This window comes from Panthera onca, chromosome D1 (genome assembly GCF_046562875.1).
Source record: "Panthera onca isolate mPanOnc1 chromosome D1, mPanOnc1 haplotype 2, whole genome shotgun sequence".
In the NCBI taxonomy this organism is placed as follows: domain Eukaryota; kingdom Metazoa; phylum Chordata; class Mammalia; order Carnivora; family Felidae; genus Panthera; species Panthera onca.
Window position 1 is genome coordinate 92,661,964 of NC_138348.1, and position 24,602 is coordinate 92,686,565.

The following is a 24,602-nucleotide window of genomic DNA, read 5'->3' on the forward strand; positions in this document are numbered from 1 at the left end:
GAGAAATTCATGGACATGTACAACAATGTTCTTAGCAGGCGTGTTAATAATAGTGTCAAACTATAAATAATCCAAATAATCCAACCTATTAGCACTAGAGTGAATACATAATTAGTGGTATATGTTCATAAATGGCATCCTATACAGTAATTAAAATTGATGAATTCGATACATGCCATAGCATAAATATAAAGAGAATGCAACATATAAAAACTACATACAGCCTAATTTCATTTATATGATGTTCAAAAACAGGCAAAACTAAACTGTATCATTTAAGGATGCATAAATAGCTGAGAAAACTAAAGAAAACCAAAGAGAGGATTATTACAAAAATAAGCTTTATAATTACTTCTGGGGGAAGGGAGTGGTCTGTAAGAAGGGGCCAAGGGAAGGCTTATAAGGGTCCAGAAATGCTCTTTCTTCAATTCAGTTTGGTTAAACAGATGTTAACTTTATAACTGCTTATTAAACTGTATGTGTTTTATGTGTTTATATTTATCTCAGCAATCACCCACTACACATACCACACCACACCAACCCCACACACACACACGCGTGCGCAGCACTCATTGATCTCTCCAACAAAATTTTAGCTGTTATCTTGGGATAAGAATCCCTTTCCCATTTTTACACTTAGCAAATTTTCACTGATAAACAAACATTAATTTTAAAAATGGGAGTAAATGCCTTCTCCCAAATGGCATAGTGAACACTGCAGAAAAATTAGAGCAGCTTATGTTTATTGAATGCCTTTTGTGCAACCCAGTATCCTATACTCTTCATACACATTAACTCATTTAAGATTAAAAACAACCCTAGAATGTTTTCCAGAGGCAGTTGCTTGGGCTCGCATAATTATAAATGTGAGAGCTAATCTGTCCAAGTCTGAATGGAACTTTCCCCACTATTCTACACAAATCCCAATAGCTGAGAAAGTTTGTTTACTATGCACCTATTCACTTTCCCCGTACAATGTTCTGTAGCGTTTTCTTCATCTGATATTTAGTTCATTCATTTATTCATCAAATACTTGTTTAGTACCTGCTATATCCCAGATCCTGTTCCATATATAAGATATACTAAAGGGCAAGAAGGGAGACGGGGGGAAAATTATAAAGAAAGAAAGAAACAAAGAAAGAAAGAAAGAAAGAAAGAAAGAAAGAAAGAAAGAAAGAAAGAAAGAAAGAAAAGAAAAAAAAAAAAGAAAGAAAGAAAGAAAGAAAGAAAGAAAGAAAGAAAGAAAACAAAGGAGGAAAAGATATGACAAAGTCCAAGCTTACATTTTAGCAGGGGACACAGATAATAAATAATTTCAGATAGTAATCAGTTCTATGAAGAAAACAAAACAATGGGACAGTGATTGGGGATAGTAGAAACATTTGGGCTGAGATATGAATATTAAATAAGCCATGCAAACTACTGGAAGGGGTTCCAGGCAGTGGCAGCTGTAAACATCAAAGCCCGGTAAGGGGAATGAGCCTTGGCATACCCAATGAATAGAAGAAGAAGTAGAAGGCCACTATGCCTATAGTACGGTAGGTAAAGAGGACAGATGGTGTATCTTGCAGGTCAGTCCAAGCAAAGAATTTAGATTCCATTTTTGATGCAATGGGAAGTCACTGGAGGTTTTTAAGCAAGGAATGTCACAGTACAATTTATCTTTTAAAAAAAACCAGCTTGGGATCTATGTCAAGAAAAGGCTTTGAGGGAGCAAGGGTTGGGAAATGGCAAGAGTGGAAGTGGGAAGACATTAGTTTTTAGTAAGAAATCCAGGGAGGAGATGAAGGAGCTTGAACTGGAGTGATAGCAATCAAAATGGAGAGAAGTGTTCATCTTTCAGATCTATTCTGAGGGGAGATAAGATAACTGAGTGTCTATTTCTTCATTAAGTAACCATTCGCTGCATGCTGTAATACATAAGGCATGTTCTAGGTGCTGGGGACACAGAACTGAACAAGACAGATGGGATTCCTGACTTCAAGGAGCTTAAATATTACATATTGCAATGGAGGAAACAGACATTTAATAGGTAAATAAAAATATAATGTCAGATAATAAGTGTTATGATGAAAAACAAAGAATGATAGAAGTGGGGTAACATTTTAGGTAAGTCAATGAAAGACTGTATAACATGTGACACTTAAGCACAGACTTAAAGTGAAGCACAAATAACATGAGTCTGGGGAGTAAAGCCTCCAGAGAGAGGGAACAGCAAAGAAAGACCTTGAGGTGAGAATGTGCTTACACTGCGAGTGGAACAGCAGAGCAAATGCAGCTACAGCAGGATGAGTAAGTCAGAGAGCAGCAGAGGAGGCACAAAATGTGGCGAGGACGGGTCCTATAAGGCCAAGAGGTCAGAGAAAATTCTAAATTGTGTTTGAAGTGTGGTGAAAAGTCATGAGAGTTGAGAACTGGGGAGGGATACCTGATTCACATTTTAGAAAGGTCATTCTGACTACTTTTTTGAACTGTTGAAGAGTAAGTAATATGAAAAGATAGATAACAGAGACTTCAACTAGAGTACTTCTAGGAGAGATGTGAAGTCGGATAGGTTGTAGATAAATCTGCTAAACTGAATAGGATTTGCTGTATTAAGTTTAGAATATGAAAATCATGTCAAAGAGGATTCCTGGGGTTTGGGCTTAAGGCACTGGAGGGCTGAATGTAACATTTACTAGGATGGGAGGAACTAGGGAGGAATGGGTTGTAGGACTGGGACCAAACGTTGGTTTTGGTCGTGTGTTCACTATTAGTCAAGTGGAAATTGTCAGCTTGGCTATGGCTGTAAAAGTCTGGAACTCAGGGAAGAGGTCAAAACCTGAGATAACTTTGTTTTTGAGAGTTACTAATGACAAGTTCTCAAGAAGAAAATTCCTTTCATGTTTGAGATTTTACTGGCTCAATTCGTCAGAGCCACCTATTGGTTCAAATTTATTTCTCCTATGGGTATACTGCAGCAACACAATTTACCAGTATACACTAATAATGATAAAACTCTAACCATAAAACTTCATGTTCTTAGCAGACTAAGATGATTAATTTTATAAATTACCAACAAAAAGGAATACAGGCCCCAACCTAATACATTCAAAAATTAATATAAATTTTATCAGAAAAACAAAGTCTTAGTAAATCTAGCAGATCTATTTCTGTCACAGCTTCTTTCTTTCTCCCTCCTCTATTATTCCCTACCACCTAGAAGCTTGGTCACCAATAAGTCCACAGAGTTAGCTCTTCATTTTCAAAATAAAATTTATTTCTTTAATAAAGAATTAAAATATGGCTGTGAAAGTAGAAAATAATATAGAAAAATATTTAAAATGTGCAATAGTAGTTTTAGAGTAAAGGTAGTTAAGCATTAGAGTTTATGCTCAACTTCTACTTGAAACACCAACCAGTATTATATATATTATTAACCACACTGGAAAAAAACATACCTACTTGCAATTTTAATTAACAGTTATAATTCAAAAACAGATTTATATACTTGGTCATGCCCTTGTGAAAATAGAAGTACAAATCTTGAGGATATATTTTTTGAAGTTGGCTTCACTTTATAGGCTGATAAATCTACTGTCCAAAAGTTACAGGGATTGCTTTTATTACTAATCCATCCATATAACTAAATCAACATGAAGGAAACATGTACTTTTTGGATAAAACCAAATGTTTTGTTAACAATGCGACAAGAATATCATCTTTCATTACATTGGTATAAAAGCTGGTAAGCTCATGTATTCCCAAAGTATGGTTTCCATCACATGTAGACACTAAACACAAGATGAAGAAATATCTAATGAATTCTATCCATTCGTTCCCCAAATCTTTAGTTATAATGAAGATACAGGTATTGTTTGTATGCAGGACATACAAAAAGAATTGGAAAATGTTTGGCTAGAGGGAAGACAACTCTTCAGGGACTAATGTTTGCAGTTTGCAGAATAGGATAATCTTCTCTAGGAAGAATAATGTCAACATAGCAGCACTATATTCACCAGGAATCCAATGGATCTCTCATGTGGCAGGAAGCCAAACCTTCTGGCTACTCACAACATCACTCAGTTTCCCTTTAATCTTCAGGAAGTGTCTCTTGAATTCCAATCCGTCACCCTATATTAGGAATAATATCCAAAAAAAAAAAAGTCAAAAAAAGAGACTGCCATAAAATCAAACTGTCTTTAGTGGTAACTAAAGGCAAATATCCTTAGGTATGTCCAGCTACAATTCCCTTAAGGTCTTCTTATGAAGACCAAATATTCTCGAAGAAATGGCTACATAAATAATTCCAACTTGATTTTGGGCCCATCACTGATCCCACTACACTGGGCTCAGAGAGCAGAAACAATGGCAGCTTGTCTGTTTCAAGCATTGGTAACTCTGGACCTAAGTCACTGTTTTCCATAGGCACTGGGGGTTTGTAAACTAAAATTAAGCTACACAACTACACTGAAATCTTGCCAAAATACTGTGGCAACAAAGCCAGTCGTTCAGTCATAAAGATTTCACTACAGTAGGATCTTAATAATTTAATTCCATACTAAGCATCTAACAGCAAAGCTCCAATTTCAGAATGTGACCTATTTCTCCAACCTCCTTTAGAGCCATGTACAACCTCTCAGGAAATAGAGAAAATGCTATTTTGGTCTTCTATCAGAACGAGTAATCTCTAAAGAAATAACCAGAAATGTGAACAAAACTCTATGTACATGAACATTAATCACAGACTTACTTATGACAGATAAAGATTCATTAATGATATTGTACATTTTGACAAACACATAATTGTAATTAAAAAGATGTATTTGGATTCAATAAGAAAAAGTTTAGAATGCCTTTTTTTTGAAGTTTATTTATTTTGAGAGAGAGAGAGAGAGAGAGAGAGAGAGAGAACATAAACAGGGGAGGGGCAGAGACAGAAGGAGAGAGAATCACAAGCAGGCACTGAGCTGTCAGAACAGAATCCGATACAGGGCTCAAACTCCTGAAGGGTGAGATCATGACTGAGCTGAAATCAAGAGCCAGACACTCAACCAACTGAGCCAACCCAGGTGCCCCAAAGCTTAGAATGCTCTAAAATAATCAGGGTAATTACTGGTGGGTAGCATAATTTAGGATTATTTTTATTTCATTTTTACTTATTTACATTTTCTACAAAAAAGACTTTGTTTTAGAAGAATGATAAGAATGAATGCTCATAACATTGAATAAGAAGCAAGTTACGATATTTTACACATGCCATGTAAATACAAATAAATGGCATTAAAAAAAATCTCTACGTAAGAGTATTTGCATATAGTACATACTAAAGAAGTAGTAAGACTACTATAATATAGTAAAAAATAAGTCTCTGTTCTCTCTGGATAAGATTAAACTTGATTTTATTTTCTCCTCTATATGTTTTCATATTTTTTAGGTTTCTACAACAAACATGTAATACTTCTCTAACAAAAGCAAAACAAAGTTTTTTTAAAAAATGTGCTATTCTAGGGGCACCTGGGTGGCTCAGTTGATTAAGCATCTGACTCTTGATTTTAGTTCAGCACACTCTGTCTCTCAAAAAAAAAAAAAAAAAAAAAAAGTGCTGTTCTACATACCTTAGATAGCCGAAAGTCAACCAAGATCTTCTCATCCATTTCTACCAAATTCACTTTGAAAATCAGTTTATTGTTTCTCCTATCAGTTGTTGATACAGTAACCTAAGGCAATAAAAATCAGGTTAGTCCAAATTACAAAAATATCTATAATAATTCTCACTTCAAGGAATGACTATAAAAAATACACTGGTGTACCACAATTATGCAAAACTAGAACAACACATCATGTTCTGGAAAAATACAAAACACATACATTGCTGCTGGGAATGTAAATGGTGCAGCTGCTTTGGTAAACCACTTGGCAGCTCCTCAAAAAGTCAAACGTAGAGTTACTCTATGCTTTAGCAATTCTATTAGCAGGTATAGAGCTAAGAAATTGAAAACATATTGTTATGGGTGCAATTGTGTCCTCTCAAAATTCGTATGTTGAAGCCCTAACTCTTTAGAATACGATTATATTTGAAGACTGGCCTTTAAAAAGGTAATTAAGTTAAAAATGAGACCATTAGGTGGGCCCTAATCCAATATGACCGGTGTCTTTGTAAGAAAAAAAAGTTAGCATACATAGATACCAGGTATGCATGCACACAGAGGAAAGACCATCTGAAAGCCAAGAAGAGAAGCCTCCAAGGAAACCAACCCTGCTGCCACCTTGATCTTGGACTCCGGTCTCTGGAATCATGAGAAAACAAATTTCTGTTGTTTAAGCACCCAGTCTCTGCTGTTTTGTTATGACAGCCCTGGCAAACTAAAACACATGTAAATTCATACAAAAACTTGTATAAGGGGTGCCTGGGTGGCTCAGTTAGTTAAGTGTCCAACCTGGGCCCAAGTCATGATCTCACAGATCATGAGTTCGAGCCCCACGTCGGGCTCTGTACCGACAGCTCGGAACCTGCAGCCTGCTTCAGAGTCTGTGTCTCCCTCTCTCTGCCCCTCCCCAGCTCGTGCTCTGTCTCTGTTCTCTCAAAAATAAATAAACATTACAAAAAAAATTTTTTAACGTATGTAGCAGCATTATTCATATAATAGCCTATAAGTAGAAACATCCCAAATGTCCATCAACAGGAAAATGGACAAATAAAATGTAGTCTTCTATCCACATAATGGAATATTATTTGCCCGTAAAAAGGAATGAAGTAGTAATGAATGTAAACAACACAGATTATCCCTGAAAACATGCTAAGTAAAATAACACAGACACAAAGAGCCATTTATATGACATTATATGACTCCACTTATATGAACCATCCAGAATAGGCAGTCCACAAAGACGGAAAGTAAATCAGTGGCTGCCAGGGAATGAAGGGAGGGAAGAATGAGGAGTGACCACTAATTGGTATAAAGTTTATTTTGGGGGCAATGGAATGTTCTGGAATTAAGTGATGATAATAGCACAATCTTGTGAATACACCAAAACCACAAAATTGTACACTTTAAAATGGTTAAAGTGATGATTTTTATGTTATGTGAGTTTTATCTCAATAAATCTACCTGACCAAAAAAAAGTAAGTTACCCCACACAAGGGAGAGGAAAATCAGACTGGCCTCAGATTTCTGCATAGTAACAATTTCCCTTAACTTTTAATTTTGAAAGCTTACAAATCTACAAAACAACTGAAAGAATCTACAATAAATAACCATATATCCTTCATTGATTTTATCAACCTAGATAAGTATATGTTTACTTGTCTTTTTTGTGTGTGTTTAAGTTTTTCAACCAAGCTATAGAAGACATACACTTCACTTCAACATATTTCTCCTATGAACACATTCGCCTACAAACCACGATATTATGACAACACCCAAGAAATTTGACACCGATACAAAAACAATATCTAACATAAAAACCATATTAAATTTCTCCAATCATCCCAATAACACTCTTTAAAGCTTTTTTTCCCCCTTTAAATCCATGATCTAGTGAAAGATCATGCATTACATTATTTATCAGGCTTCTTTAATACATAATATTCCCCTCATGTTGTTTTTCATGACATTAAAGTTTTTGAAAAACCTAAAGACAGATTAGAATTTCAATGATACAGGGGCTCCTGGGTAGCTCAGTCAGTTAAGTGTCTGACTTTGGTTCGTGAGTTCGAGCCCTGCATAGGGCTGTGCTGACAGCTCAGAGTCTGGAGCCCGCTTCAAGTTCTATCTCCCTCTTTCTCTCTGTCCCTCCCCTGCTCACACTCTGTCTCTCTTAAAAATAAATAAACATTAAAAAAAATAAAAAAATAAAGAATTTCAATAATACAAATATGCCATAATAACATAAACAACAAAAACTGGTAGGTGGGAGCAGGGGAGGTAGAAGAAATATGGGATTGTTAACGTATTCATCTTTCATAAAGGGAATCTTTGTTACTGTTACAATTTAAGTATATGTAGTTTTTAAGAAAATGACTTGAGTCAGTATTTTTAATAACCTCAGAGAAGACTTTCAATATTATTTAAGGTAAACAACATTTTACTTAAATCCTTTGAATTTCAATTGTTTCTTTTTTGAAAATATACTGATAATGATCTTTTTTACTCAAATATTTACATTTTTCTTTAGGAAAATCAATGAAACATACCTGATTCATACAGCTCTTTTTCCATTGATAGCCCAGTTTCTCACAAGTCTCTTTCAGGCATTGGTAAGATTTGTCTGCATCCAATTTGGTAAAAAACCGTGTCATTCTTTTAACCAAGCGTTGCCAAGGGTTCTACATGTCAAACAGAGGAGACCTGAATGAATCTGGTATCACCAAAAGCAGTCATATCACAACTAATTGGTCTGAAAATTCTCTTCTGTGACTTAAGATTCTTATACATCAAAGTATCTTCTAATTCTTCCTTCCTTTGCAAAAAAAAAAAAAATCTGTATATGTTAAAGTGTTAATACAACATTTCTAAGATTTATACATTTAAAAAAAGGCTTTATGACAAAAAACTAGAGGGTTTTCATTATTTGTTTGAAAAACTAAATTCCCTTACCTGTGAGGATCCTGGGGTGCCAAGTAACTGACTATTCAGGAGCATATGATCAGGACATGTGGGCTGGGAAAAACTGATCCCTTGTACCAGTTTATCAATATATGAAGGACTGGTGTCCCATAAGGAAAGACCTGTCCGTGGTTCTGGCTGGGAACTGGAGTACTTCACATTTTCTTCACTGAGGCATTGAGATATGGGGAAAATATATATTTTTAGATAAAATCAATCTGGCCTTTCTTATATCACATTACCATTCTCACACTGATAAACATTACATTCACTATTAAGAAAAAAAAAAAAATATATATATATATATATATATGCATTACTTCTTATGGGAGTACTACATTCAACAACTATTTGATCTTTGCTGATTTATCTTACCTAGAAGCACTGTTCACTGGAGAGAAGTCCAAATTGGATTGAATGTGCTTAGAAAATCCACTAGGAGACTCTGATATACCACCTGAAGTGACTCGGGGCCTCTTTGCCCCTAAAAAACAGAAAACATAAATACAAATATTTTCAAGTCTCCTAAGCAATGTTCTTCAACTAACCCCACTGGAAAATTCAAGAAGTAAAAACACATCTAAATCCATGTATTTAAAGCAAAATAGTTCTATAAGACAAATAGTGGCTCTTTGTACATGATTACAAAAGAAATATGATCATTATAAACTTATGAGAACTCACTTATCAAATTACCCATTTCACAAATCCTGACCTGTAAGCATGTTCCAAGTATGGGGTTAAGGCCACAATTTTAATGGTACCATTTATGGTAAAAGAACAGTGTTCTATGAAGACAAAGAGACCTAGCTAAAAAACCAAAACTTTTAAAAATAGAAAACAATTTATGACAGTGGTGATAAATATTATGAATCTGCTCTATCCAACATTCTTTGCTCCCTGGAAAAGCTTTACCAAGAATAATCATTATACAGAAAATGATGCCACTATAAATTCATTGGTTACTACCATCAGCTGAATCTTCAACACTGTGTTTCTCTAGTTAGTTTCCTCTCCCTTTCTACACAATGATCTCTTCAAAACTTCTATACTCTTGTCAAATTCCCATAACGACCCACCCCCACCACCTCACTGCTTCGCATTCGATACCATCTCCAACTGCACAAAGAAAATAAGTCATTAGAAACTCCCTCAATTTGCCACTACTAAATCTGTCAATTTACTTGCACTGCTACCCATCCTTCCCTCTTCCATGCTCCCATAAAATGTTCATCTCTGTACTTGTACGTGAGCCTATGCCCTCCTATCTCAGGGGGTCTTGATGCTCCTTCATTCCTTCTCTCTTGACCTTCAGCCTCCTCCTCTCAACTGGAACGGTCCCAAAGTCATTTAAACACACTTACATTTAGCTGAACATTTTATTTACTAACTAATTCATTCAAATATTTTATTTTATTAAGCCTACTATACATCAGGCAGTAAGAGGAAAGAAACAGCATGCTGGTATGCTGATGAGAAAGCAGTAGAGAGGGAAAAATTAATGATGCAGGAGGAAGACAAAAGAATTGTCTCTGAGTAGGCAAAAGAGAAATGGGCCTAGTGCATAAGAGACAGAGCTAGTATATATCTGGAGCAGACAATTTATTCATAGCAACAAAGGAGAAAGCAGAATATATGAGCACAGAGGCAGCTGGTTAGGTGGCTGGAGATGGTGATGGAGCTTATGGAAGTTGCCTTATGATTGTTTCTATTTCCCAGTGAAATAGGAAGTGAGAGTGAGGATGGGGAAGGAGGTGCTAGAAGTTGAAAAACAAAAAAAAAAGGTATACAAATGTGACTTAGAAGACTGAGGTTGTGAAAGAAGTAGGGAAATGCATTATAATTGCCTGGCAGAATTAAGGGCTCACTGGAGATCAGTGATCCTGAATTTAAAGTGAACATTGTTGTGTATTTTGGTCCAGGTGCAATCAGCTGTGCAGGTGTAAGTACAGAGCAGGTAGAAAACTGGATTAAAATTGGATTAGGTTTTGTCCAGTAAGCATGATCAAGAGAGAACAGGGCAGGAATGCTGAAGCTGAAAGTAAAGAAGTCATTACAATGACTGACCTTGGGATTTAAAGTAGTGACGATGGAACTGAGGACCTAGGGAGGGGACAGGTAAGATATAGTGAAAAGGAAGTAGAATTAATGGACTTCAAGTCTAGGCAGGGTCAAAGGATTGTTGAAGTCAGGGTACTAGAGGAGGAAGCCAGAAAAAAAATATGCCCGTAGTCAAAGCAGGATGTCTGAAGAGAAGATCACTAGAGAGAAGGTAAAGGAAATATGAAATCAGGATATTCGAAGGGTCATCCAAATGAATATTTAAATCACCAAGAGCCATGACAAAATGTACAAGAGTCACGTTAGAGAGAGTGACAATGTGGCAGGAGTTTTAAATGGGGGTTCAGAAACTGATTATCACAAGGAGGGAACATTAGGAAGTAGTCTGATAATATGAGATTCAAAATGAAGAGGGGAGAAATATGAGAAAAAGGGAGAAAGTAGAAATGAAGGACAAAAAGGATGCCTGCCCCACTCCCAGATTCAAGGGTAGGAGTGTGTGGGAAAGAAAACATCACCACTTGAGGGGAAGCTGTGTTCTCAGGAGAGAGCTTGAGTTCAATTAAAACAAAGGGAAAAGGGAAAAGGGAAAAGACACATTCAGAGAAGAGTTAAAAACTCCTCACTTATCTTTAGCCATTCTCTCCTCCCATTCACAGCCAGACTTCTTGAATGAGCTGTCTATACTCTGCTTCATTATCTCTCTTTTAGACTATAATCATTGCACTGTCAAGTAAAATTACTCCTAGCCTTTCACCAAATCAGTTCCTGCCATGATCATGAATAACTACTGGGCAAATTTTCAGGCTTCATGTTATTAATTCACTTAACAGTGTTTGCTACTATCACACATTTTCTTCTGTTGGCCTCACTTTTTTCATATTCTCCAGATGTTCCTCCCATCTCTTTGGCTACTTTTCTGTGTCCCTGGCCTCTACTTACTACTTAAATGTTGACATTCCTTAAGATTTCATATACTTAATTTCATCTACCAGTTTAAATTATCATCTATTTGCAGAAAACAACTAAATATTGACATCTCAAGCCTGGTCCTGTCTCCTGAGTTACACACACACACACACACACACACACACACACACACCTCTTAGACAGTTTTATTTCTCAAAATCAACATGTCCAAAGCCAATAAAATTTCTCCTCAATTCTGTTTTTTCTAAGTTATATCCCAGTAAATGGCATCACCATTTTCTGAGTTTGTCACCCCAGAAGAGTCATCCTGGATTCCTAATTCTCTTTCATTTTCTACATATAAACAATTACCAGTCCTATCAATTCTAGTTTGTAAGTTTCTTTGGCATCTACCTCTTCCTTCCAAATGCATTGCTACTAACCCAATCCAAGGTACCATCTTCTCACATCTAGGATAAAAAATTTCAAAAACAATGGAAAAAAAAAAAAGTAGGCAGAAGGACCTTTTAAAACCAAATATACGATCGTGTCATTTCCTTGCTTCCTCAATGGCCTTAAGTTAAAGCCCAAAATCCTCAACATGGTTTACAAGGTCCTCCTTCACACTTCGGTCACTATCTACTTCATTTCAAACCTCTCTCCCTCTCCCCCTTCTCTATTCACTCATTTACTCAACAAACATTTACCGAGAGCCTACAATGTACCACACATCATGCTAACGACTAATGACTTAAAATGACAAGCCAGACATGGTCCATGCCATACTGGTCTTCTTTCAAGTTCCTCAAATGTATCACCTTCCAAACTCTAAGACTCTCTAAATGTTGCTTTCTCTGTTCAGAATCTGCCACTCATCTTGCTAGTACTCATCTGGCTAGGTCCCTTTTAATCTTCGGTTCTTAGATTTAATGTGATTTCCTCAGGAAGACAAGTCTTCTAAGTCACTTAAGACCTGGTCAAACACTTAGCTATAGTACTCTGCTTTTCCACTTTATTAACAAACTTAAAATTATTTTTTGTATTTCTGTTTTTCCTACTACACATTATAACCTACATAAGGACAGAGACCATAGGTATCCTGTATTGTTGATTTGTGATACTGAATGCAAGTGCCTTTTCTTTCACAGAAAAAAAATACTTGTATTTTAAGGATATTACCTTTCTTGAGAGGTTTGTTGTACCATCTATCTTTTTTGATGTCTGGAATGGTAATCCTTACTGATGGATTCTCAACTAGGATTTTATGCAGCAAAGCTAAAAATAAAATATTAAGACAACATTTACAAAAGAGACATGCAAATTAGAAACTTGTACTGTGGAATATATTCTCTGTTGATCTCCTTATATCCAAATATTATTTCCAGGGAGGAGAAAGAATAAAGCTACTTAATTATTGCTTTAATTTCATGCATTTGCTCTTTGCTACTGTCTGTATCTGAGAACGCCATTCCCAGATCTGATGCTCAGTTGTCTGCAAACAAGTAAAGCAAGAACCAGGTGGAAATGTTTCTCCCCATTTGACAACATTAACAAAAAGATTTAAAAATCTTCATCCATTTTCAACACCAAACTCCAGTGTGCCAATATGTCAAGTTACATCCTCATTCACACAGTTTTATAAAGAAAAATTACTTTCTAGTAGCTTTTTAAGAGATAGTAATATAAGTAACTGTCATCCTAAAGTACCTTAATTATTTTGATAAAGAACTCATACATCTCCCAAAACCAAAATTATTTTCTTTTTTTATTGAGGTTTTTTTGTTTATTTGAGAGACACAGAGACAACATGAGCAGGTAAGGAAGGGGCAGAGAGAGAGGGAGAGAGAATCCCAAGCAGACTCTGCACTGTCAGTGCAGAGCCCAATGCAGGGTTTGAACTCATGAACCGTGAGATCATGACCTGAGTCGAAACCAAGTGTCTGCCGCTTAACCGACTGAGCCACCTAGGCACCCCCAAAATTATTTTCTTTTTTTTTTTCAATATATGAAGTTTATTGTCAAATTGGTTTCCATACAACACCCAGTGCTCATCGCAAAAGGTGCCCTCCTCAATACCCATCACCCACCCTCCCCTCCCTCCCACCCTCCATCAACCCTCAGTTTGTTCTCAGTTTTTAAGAGTCTCTTATGCTTTTGTTTTCTCCCACTCTAACCTCCTCCCAAAATTATTTTCTAATGGACCAAAGACTTAAATGAAAAACTGAAGGTATAAAAACACAAATGAGGGGTGTCCCCCTGGCTGGCTCAGTCAGTAAAGCATGCAACTCCTGATCTCAGAATTATGAGTTCAAGCCCCACACTGGGCATGGAACCTACATAAAAAATAAACTAAGGGGTGCCTGAGTTGCTCAGTTGGTTAAATGTCCAACTTTTGGTTTCGGCTCAGGTAGTGATCTCATGGTTTTGAGTTCCAGCCGCACTGTGGGCTCTGTGCTGACAGCTCAGAGCCTGAAGCCTGCTACAGATTCTGTGTCTCCCTCTCTCTCTCTACCCTTCCCCCACTCGCACTCTCTCTCAAAATAAACGTTAAAAAAAAACACACATATGAAAACACAGGAATTTTCTTCTAAAGTTAGGGGTGGGGAAGACCTTGCCAAACATAACAATACAGTCAGAAAACCACGAAGGACAAAATAATAGATTTGAATAAATAAAAATATAAAACTTCTGCACATGAAAATAGCATAAACAAAATAAAAATGCATAGCAAATTGTGAAAAATATTTGTAACAAATGCAAAGATCTAATGACATTAATGTTTTAAAAAATTCAAAGTAATAAGAAAACCTCCCTGCCAAAAAGTGAGTAAAATAAACCGTCCACAAAAACAGGCAAAAAGCTAATAATCAAATATTTTTAAAAATATATAAACCAATGAGACTGTGGTAAAATGGTACAAACTTTCTGAAAAGTAATTTGGCAAAGTAAACCATAATAATTAAAAACTGCATACATCCTAGGGGCACCAAAGTGGCTTAGTCAGTTAAACGACTGACTCTTGATTTCAGCTCAGGTCATGATCTCATGGTTAGCCTCACACCAGGCTCTATGCTGATGGTGCAAACCCTGCTGGGATTCTCTCTCTCCCTCTCTCTGCCCCTTCTCACAAACATGTGTTCACTCTCTCTCTCTCAAAATAAATATTTTAAAAAAAAAGAACAAAAAACCTGTATACATCCTTGATATTTCTGGATTTGCTTTTTAATTAAATGATTTACAGTATGTGCATTATAGGGATGATCACTGGATCTCTTTCATAAGTAAAAATTTTTTTAAAATATAAGTCTTTGAAACAGTGAATTGGATGCATATAGTAAGACATATCCACATAGCAAAATACCATCACAGCTTTCATTTATAAATAATGAGACAGACCTACAACTATAGTCATGGAAAAATGTACTTGACTATAGCGTTAAGACAAAAAAAACAGGTTATAAAATAGCATGTGCAGTATGATCTTATTTTTTGTAAAAACACACACACTTATATACATATACAAAAAACATATATTTGCTATTTATTTTTACAACAAAGTGTAGAACTATATATCGAAACATTAATAGAAACTATTAACGAGTGCCAAGTGCTGGGATTATAGGGTTTTAAAAAATTGTTATTTTCTAATCTATCTGCAAGGATCACAGACTATTTATGTGATTATTTAAAAGTTAAAAAGAAAAAATTTATAAGAAAAAAATTAAAACAACACTAGTCTTCATTATCCAAGAAATCAGTGCTTTCAATCAACATAACCCAGTTACCTAGAGGAGCAGAATCAATTTTTTTCCAAGGGTTGAGGTATGTTTTTTTTTCTTTCCAATCAGAATATTCCTGACAACTGTCACTGGGCTGGTCCCATGGCAATTCTAAAAAAGAAACAAGTCCCAGTTTTGAGTGTTCATGTCATTATATAGTAAAGATTTTAAAGGAAAATAATCAGTGATACAAATCCATTAAATGTTTCCTCCAAATTAATTCAATATGGTTTTCAAACTAAGAATGCTAACTCATAGAAATTTTAGAGGCACCTCAAAGACAGATGAACTACTTCTACCCTACTCTTTCCAAAATTATTCACATGAATTTTAAAAGAGGTTGCTATTGTGATATTTCATTTAGCAGCTCTACATAAAACTGATTTTTAAAAAGCTTTGACATTAAAAGTTCCAACTTAGTTATAAATAAGTTTACTATCAAAATACTATCATATAAATATGGATTCCCCTGGTTTGTTTTATTTATTTTGGTACAACAAATCTGGCTTTCCATAGACAGGAGTTTCATCATGATTAAAAAGCTCTTACCTCCAGCCAACATTGCTGTAAGTACTATTCCACAGGACCAAACATCAACTGGTTCTGCATGAAATTCTTTTCTCTTTAGAAGTTCTGGAGCAACATAAGGTAAAGTGCCACACATCTTGTTCAATAAACGCTCACGATTATTATGCCGAAACACTGTTGCCAAGCCAAAGTCAGAGATCTTGAGGTTATCTAAACCAAAGGAAAAGTGAATGGCACTTAATAAAGATGTTTTGTAAATAGATATACTTAAAGGAATTAAGTATTACTGGAAAATCACTGGTGTTACTTCAAGTTTGTAGAACTTTTCTACCTTAAAATGACAAAAAAAGACATTTTAAAAGAAATAAAAGACATTTTCACCTAGCTAAACCTAGAAAAAGGCCTCAGAGCTTCTATTAACTAAAGAAAAATCATCAATACACAAAACAGTTTGGACCAGGTTAAAGACAATGGAGTCAAAAGGGGCTGTCCTTCTGTAAAAAGGGCACTATAGTCTTAGGCTGAAAGCACAGCCAAGTCCTTCATCAACTTGTACAAAGGGCTGGAAGGAGACATCAATAACAAACCAGGTACAACTTTCTCAGCAGCAAACAAACCCACAGAGCAGGAAGAAAATATGTAAACACATACCAAAACTAAAGATCCACAAATGTTAAAATTTCGTGTCAAAGTGGCTAACTTTAGAAAAGGAGGAGGAACTACGCACAGAAAATAAACCAGAAAGGCATATTTCCTCTAACTTCATCTTAAACACACACAAACTACAAGCAGAACTTTCAACTTACCCTGTGCTTAGTGAATATCCACCACAACTGACTGATGCTATGCTAGCCAATGCAGGTAAGTGAATTACTAAAGAAGATTAACAACAGACAACTGTTGGGAAAGTTACGAAAACATAGGATATTACTAGATCTTATAGCAAGGGAATCTAACCTAATCTTAGGAGGGAAGACCCCCTATTATCAAGGTGTCAAATGGTATAACCTTTTTAGAGGGGCAATCTATCAAAAGATGTCAAAATTGAAATATTCACTCTTTAAACTAGCAATTCCCGGGGCACCCCGGTGGCTCAGTCGGTTGAGTGTCTCACTTTGGCTGAGGTCATGATCTCACAGTTCATAGTGGGTTCAAGCCCTATGTCAGGCTCTGTGCTGACAGCTTGGAGCCTTGAGCCTGCTTCAGATTCTGTGTCTCCCTCTCACTGCCCATCCCCTCTTGTGCTGCCTCTCAATCTCAAAAATAAATAAACATTAAAAAAGAATTTTAAACTAGCAATTCCCATTTCCAGGAACACAAACACAGAAATAATCCCCCAAATTGACAAACACAAGAATATTCCTAGCAGTATTATCTGTAAATAGCTTAAATATCCAATAAAGAAATGGTAAAATCTTGTTACACATGTATGCAAGGAAAACTATGTAGGTAAGTTGTTTAAAAAAAGAAAAGGTCTATCTATAGTTCTGACATGGAATAGGGTATGAGTGGAAAAAAAAGGACAAGGGCCATAGCAAATATCCATTATAACATGACCCAAGTTTTATACGGGGACTGCGCAAAACTTTAGAACAGACATCACTGTTCCATTTTCTAAGCTAGAAACAACTTAAATGTCCTAAAATAGGGAAATGATTCTTTAAATCAGGTATATACATATCCATACAATATGATACATAATCCATTGATAATGTTTACCTGTATTTGAATTGGGAGGTAGCTACTGTAATTATCCTTTTAATAGCTATACATGACACAATCTTGACAAACCACTGAGAGTTAGAGTGCCAAGTTACTTCTATGTTACTAATCACTGAAAATACTAATGGATGACTGTAGCATTCCTCCGATTTTATTGTTTCCTTATGTCTGCAACATAACACTCAGGTTAGAGAACTGCATATAATCAATTCTAAATTGAGGAGTGTGGTTATCTCTGAGAAAAAGAAAAGGGAGTACATTTGAGAAGGCATACACAGGACTTGGACTATATTAGTAACATTATCTTTTTTTATTTATTTTTAAAAAATTTTTCTTTTTTAACGTTTATTTTTGAGACAGAGACAGAGCATGAAAGGGGGAGGGTCAGAGAGAGGGAGACACAGAATCTGAAACAGGCTCTGAGCTGTCAGCACAGAGCCCAACGCGGGGCTCAAACTCACGGACCGAGAGATCATGACCTGAGCCGAAGTCGGACGCTCAACCGACTGAGCCACCCAGGTGCCCCAGTAACATTATCTTTTTAAAAAAAGATTATTAAATATTGAATAGAAACAAAAGAATGTTTACAGAATATGCAGGATGTGAGCATATCCCATTTACCCAATACTCAACTTAAGAACATTCATATCTCCTTTGAAATCCCCTGTAATTAATTGGGGTGCCTGGGTGGCTCAGTCGGTTAAGTGTCCAACTTCGGCTCAGGTCATGATCTCGTGGTTTGGGAATTCGAGCCCAGCGTTGGGCTCTGTGCTGACAGCTCAGAGCCTGGAGCTTGCTTTGGATTCTGTGTCTCCTTCTCTCTCTGCCCCTCCCCCACTTGTGCTCTGTCTCTATCAAAAATAAATAAATGTAAAAAAAAAAAAAAAATTTGAAATCCCCTGTAATTACTTCCCTCAATTTATTTCTTTCTCTACCTTCTCATAAGTAACCACCATTCTGATTTTGGTTTTAATATGCTTTTTTCCTCTGTAATTTTTCCCATATTTGTTTATTCCCAAATAAACAATGTTTTATTTTACGTATTTTTGAACTTCCTATAAATAGAATCATACTGGTATAAATACTTCTATGAAACATATCCATGTCATTACTTGTACCTATAAATTATCCATTTCATAATTTATCTATTCTATTGTTGACAGATATTTAGGTTGTTTCCAGTTTTTTGCTATTATAAACACCACTGCTTCGAGTGGTATACATATGTATAATGTTTAATTTTTTAAACCAAGTTGTTACACAGGTGGTTGCTGTATTTTTATTTTATTATATGTATTATATGTTTTATATAATTTTTTACGTGCTTGAATTTATTTAAGTAAGCTCTATGCCCAATGTGAGGCTTGAATTCATCACTCTACAATCAAAAGTCACATGCTTTACTGACTGAGCCAGCCAGATGGGCCCCATGCCTGAATTTTTTTTAAGTTTTCATTAAAAGTAAAGATTTTTACACTATAAATACAATGGAAAAGGCTGAAAAATAAAGTCCACATGCACGTTAAAAAAGCATATATCTTATGATCTAACTTATGTTAATACATATATGGGTAAAGATATATATGTCTCCTTTATCCTTACAACCCAAATAGATTCTTACTATCACCATTTTATAAAGAAGGAAAGTGGGGCAGAGAGAAGGCAAGCAACTTACCCAAGGCCATACACCTACTAGGAGGTGGCCTAGATTAACCCTAGGTTCAAATGACTGTAAATCTCAAGCTCTTAAAAATATGCTATACTGCTTCTCACAGGTAGACACACAATTCTTCTTTCCCAGAGTGTTTTATTTAGCTAGAAACCTACATTTATTCAAAAAAGGACTTAATTTGTAAATGAAGAAGGGGAGGAATTGACTGTAATACCATCAAGGCTATTAGCATTCAAAAAGTAATGAAAATAGAATGATAAATGGAAGTTAAAGGAATTCTCCAGCATCTGAGACAAAACTCGGGAGAGAGGTACTGCCTGGGGCCTGGTCACAGAGAGTGAAAAAGCGGGGAGTGGACAAAAGCTGAAGACAGAGGGCTGGTGTGCCATTGCTGATCTGGGAGAACAGACTGGGTAGCTGGGCGGTGCCATTTTCACCGATCCCGCGCATACGCACCTAGAAGCCTGCAACAATCCACCCCAGTAGGCTAGCAGCGCCATCTAGTGGAGATCGGAGCTGTTACACTGAGCCCCGCCCAACTGGGCCAACTTCACTCTTCAAGAACAAAAGTCTCACAGCCGGCTTAGTTTACGGAGTATAAAGAGCTACATAGACTGACTTCTAGGGGAAAACGAAGCAATTTCAGTCCTACTTCAATCTGTTAGCAGGTTCATCTATTCAATTTTCTTTCTTTTCCTTTTTTTCTCTTTTACACTTCTTTTCTTTTTCTTGAATACAGAAAGAGAAAAAATTCATTTTTATTTTCAAATTTATTAAAAATATTTTTAATTCTTATTACTATATTTTTTATTTTGTGTAAATTTTTTCAAATTCTATTTTACTTCCATCATTTTATTTTAATCTACTTCAGTGTATTCACCTTTTCAAATTTTCAAACAATTTCCTTTTTTTTCTCTTTTTCGTGAATGCAGAAAGAGAAAAACTTTATTTTTACTTTCAATTTCTATCAAAAATATATTTTTTTAATTTTTTACTTCATTTTTCACTTTTATGTAAATTATTTCAAATTCTATTTTACTTCCATCATTTTATTTTAGTCTACCACAGTGTATTCACTTTTTCAAACTTTCAAACGATTTCCTTTTTTTCCTTTTTTCTCTTTCTCGTTTCTTTTCTTTTTCTTGAATACAGAAAGAAAAATTTCATTTTGTTTTTAATTTTTATTAAAAATATTTTTAATTTTTTTCTACTGTATTCTTTACTTTTGCGTATATTTTTTCAAATTCTGTTTTACTCCCCTCATCTCATTTTAGTCTACTTCAGTGTATTCATTTTTTCAAATTTTCAAACGATTTCCTTTTCTCCCCCCACCCCTTTTTTTCTGTAATCTGTCAAACCACTTTCAACACCCAACCAAAACACACCTAGGATCTAGCATCATTTATTCAATTTTTGTTTCTATGCGTGTTTTTAATTTTTTAATTTTAATATTTTTTAATTTCAATTTTTCTACCTCATTAATTCATTTTCTGCCTTCAAAATGACAAAACGAAGGAATTCACCCCAAAAGAAAGAGCACAAAGAAACGACAGCCAGGGATTTAATCAACACCGATATAAGCAAGATGTCTGAACCAGAATTTAGAATCACCATAATAAGAATACTAGCTGGAGTCAAAAATAGATTAGTATCCCTTTCTGCAGAGATAAAAGAAGTAAAAATAGCCAGAATGAAATTAAAAATGCTACAACTGAGCTGCAATCACGGATGGATGCAGCTGCGGCAAGGATGGATGAGGCAGAACAGAGAATCAGCAATATAGAGGACAAACTTATAGAGAATAATGAAGAAGAAAAAAAGAGGGAGACTAAGGTAAAAGAGCATGATTTAAGAATTAGAGAAATCAGTGACTCATTAAAAAGGAACAACATCAGAATCATAGGGGTCCCAGAGGAGGAAGAGAGAGAAATAGGGGTAGAAGGTTATGTGAGCAAATCATAGTGGAAAACTTTCCTAACCTGGGGAAAGACACAGACATCAAAATCCAGGAAGCACAGACGACCCCCATTAGATTCAACAAAAACCGACCATCAACAAGGCATATCATAGTCAAATTCACAAAATACTCTGGCAAAGAGAGAATCATGGAAGCAGCAAGGGAAAAAAAGTCCCTAACCTACAAAGAAAGACAGATCACGTTTGCAGCAGACCTATCCACAGAAACTTGGCAGGCCAGAAAGGAGTGGCAGGATATATTCAGTGTGCTGAATCAGAAAAATATGCAGCCAAGAATTCTTTATCTAGCAAGGCTGTCATTCAAAATAGAAGGAGAGATTAAAAGTTTCCCAGACAAACAAAAATTAAAGGTGTTTGTGACCACTAAACCAGCCCTTCAAGAAATTTTAAGGGGGACTCTCTGAGGCGAGAAAAGAAAGCAACAAAGATTAGAAAGGACCAGAGAACACCACCAGAAACTCCAACTCTACAAGCATCATCATGGCAACAAATTCATCTTTCAGTACTCACTCTAAACATCAATGGACTCAATGCTCCAATCAAAAGACATAGGGTAACAGAATGGATAAGAAAAGAAGATCCATCTATATGCTGTTTACAAGAGACCCACTTTAGACCTAAAGACACCTTCAGATTGAAAATAAGGGGATGGAGAACCATCTGTCACGCTAATGGTCAACAAAAGAAAGCCGGAGTAACCATACTTATATCAAACAATCTAGACTTTAAAATAAAGACTGTATCAAGAGATGCAGAAGGGCATTATATCACAATCAAGGGGTCTATCCACCAAGAAGAACTAACAATTGTAAACATTTATGTGCCAAATGTGAAAGCACCCAAATATATAAATCAATTAATCACAAACATAAAGAAACTCATCGACAGTAATACCATAATAGTAGGAGACTTCAACACCCCACTCACAGCAATGAACAGATCATCTCATCAAAAAATCAACAAGGAAACAATGGCTTTGAATGACACACTGGACCAGATGGACTTAACAGATATATTCAGAACATTTTATCCTAAAGCAGCAGAATATATATTCTTCTCCAGTGCACATGGAACGTTCTCCAGAATAGACCATATACTGGGACACAAGTCAGCCCTAAGTAAATACAAAAAGATTGAGATCATACTTTGCATATTTTCAGACCACAACGCTATGAAACTCGAAATCAACCACAAGAAAAATCTGGAAAGATAACAAATACTTGGAGACTAAAGAACATCCTACTAAAGAATGAATGGGCTAACCAAGAAGATAAAGAGGAAATTAAAGAGTACATGGAAGTCGATGAAAATGGTAACACCACAACCCAAAACCTCTGGGATGCAGCAAAGGCGGTCATAAGAGGAAAGTATATAGCAATCCAGGCCTTCCTAAAGAAAGAAGAAAGATCTCAGATACACAACCTAACCTTATGCTTTAAGGAGCTGGAAAAAGAATAGCAAATAAAACCCAAAACCAGCAGAAGACAGGAAACAATAAAGATTATAGCAGAAATGAATGCTATCGAAAGCAAAAAAACAGTAGAACAGATCAATGAAACCAGAAGCTGATTCTTCGAAAGAATTAACAAAATTGATTAACCACTAGCCAGTTTGATCAAAAAGAAAAAGGAAAGGACCCAAATAAATAAAATCAAGAATGAAAGAGGAGAGATCACAACCAACACAGCAGAAATAAAAACAATAATAAGAGAATATTATGAGCAATTATATGCCAATAAAACGGGCAATCTGGAAGAAACAGACAAATTCCTAGAAACATATACACTACCAAAACTGAAACAGGAAGAAATAGAAAATTTGAACACACCCATAACCAGTAAGGAAATCGAATTAGTAATCTAAAATCTGCCAAAAAACGAGAGTCCAGGGCCAGATGGCTTTCCAGGGGAATTCTACCAAACATTTAAGGAAGAGTTAACACTTATTCTCTTGAAGCTGTTCCAAAAAATAGAAATGGAAGGAAAACTTCCAAACTCTTTCTATGAAGCCAGCATTACCTTGATTCCAAAACCAGACAGAGATCCCACTAAAAAGGAGAACTACAGACCAATTTTCCTGATGTACATGGAAGCAAAAATACTCAACAAGATATTAGCCAACCGGCTCCAACAATACATTAAAAAAATTATTCACCACGCCCAAATGGGATTTATACTTGGAATGCAGGGCTGGTTCAATATCTGCAAAAACAATTAACGTGATTCATCACATAAATAAAAGAAAGGACAAGAACCATAGGATCCTCTCAATAGATGCAGAGAAAGCATTTGACAAAATACAGCATCCTTTCTTGATAAAAACCCTCAAGAAAGTAGGGATAGAAGGAGCATACTTCGAGATCATAAAAGCCATATATGAACAACCCAATGTTAATATTCTCAATGGGGAAAAACTGACAGCTTTCCCCCTAAGGTCACAAACAAGACCAGGATGTCGACTCTCGCCACTGTTATTCAACATAGTATTGGAAGTCTTAGCCTCTGCAGTCAGACAACTCAAAGAAATAAAACTCATCCAAATCAGCCAGGAGGAGGTCAAACTTTCACTCTTCGCAGATGACATGATACTCTATATGGAAAACCCAAAAGATTCCACCAAAAAACTGCTAGAATTGATTCATGAATTCAGCAAAGTTGCAGGATATAAAATCAACACACAGAAATCGGGTGCATTCCTATACATCAACAATGAAGCAACAGAAAGAGAAATCAAGGAATCGATCCCATTTACAGTTGCACCAAAAACCATAAAATACCTAGGATTAAATCTAACCAAAGAGGTGAAAAATCTATATGCTGAAAACTACAGAAAGCTTATGAAAGAAATTGAAGAAGACACAAAAAAATGGAAAAAGATTCCATGCTCCTGGATAGGAAGAACAAATGTTGTTAAAATGTTGATACTAACCAAAGCAATCTACATATTCAATGCAATACCTATCAAAATAACACCAGCATTCTTCACAGAGCTGGAACAAATAATCCTAAAATTTGTATGGAACCAGAAAAGACCCCGAATAGCCAAAGCAATCTTGAAAAACAAAACCAAAGCAGGAGGCATCACAATCCCAGACTTCAAGCTATACTACAAAGCTGTAATCATCAAGACAGTATGGTACTGGCACAAGAACAGACACTCAGATCAATGGAACAGAATAGAGAACCCAGAAATGGACCCACAAACGTATGGCCACCTAATCTTTGACAAAGCAGGAAAGAATATCCAATGGAATCAAGACAGTCTCTTCCGCAAGTGGTGCTGGGAAAACTGGACAGCGACATGCAGAAGAATGAACCTGGACCACTTTCTTACACCAGTCACAAAAATAAACTCAAAACGGATGAA

General features: G+C 35.8%; 1 protein-coding gene across 2 annotated transcripts in view; it reads right to left on the reverse strand.

The window, feature by feature from the left end:
• Positions 1-3,268: 3,268 nt before the first annotated feature.
• CHEK1 (checkpoint kinase 1) overlaps positions 3,269-24,602 on the reverse strand; it is a 31,579-nt gene continuing 10,245 nt past the window's right edge. For both annotated transcript variants that reach the window (XM_078432927.2, XM_060607767.3), the window contains exons 6-13: positions 15,887-16,075; positions 15,344-15,448; positions 12,738-12,833; positions 8,964-9,072; positions 8,580-8,757; positions 8,177-8,308; positions 5,598-5,699; positions 3,269-4,113 (exon numbers count right to left, since the gene is read on the reverse strand). In XM_078432927.2, the coding sequence (XP_078289053.1) occupies positions 4,018-4,113; positions 5,598-5,699; positions 8,177-8,308; positions 8,580-8,757; positions 8,964-9,072; positions 12,738-12,833; positions 15,344-15,448; positions 15,887-16,075 (1,007 nt within the window). In that variant the 3' untranslated portion in view covers positions 3,269-4,017. The remainder of the gene's footprint in view (positions 4,114-5,597; positions 5,700-8,176; positions 8,309-8,579; positions 8,758-8,963; positions 9,073-12,737; positions 12,834-15,343; positions 15,449-15,886; positions 16,076-24,602) is intronic.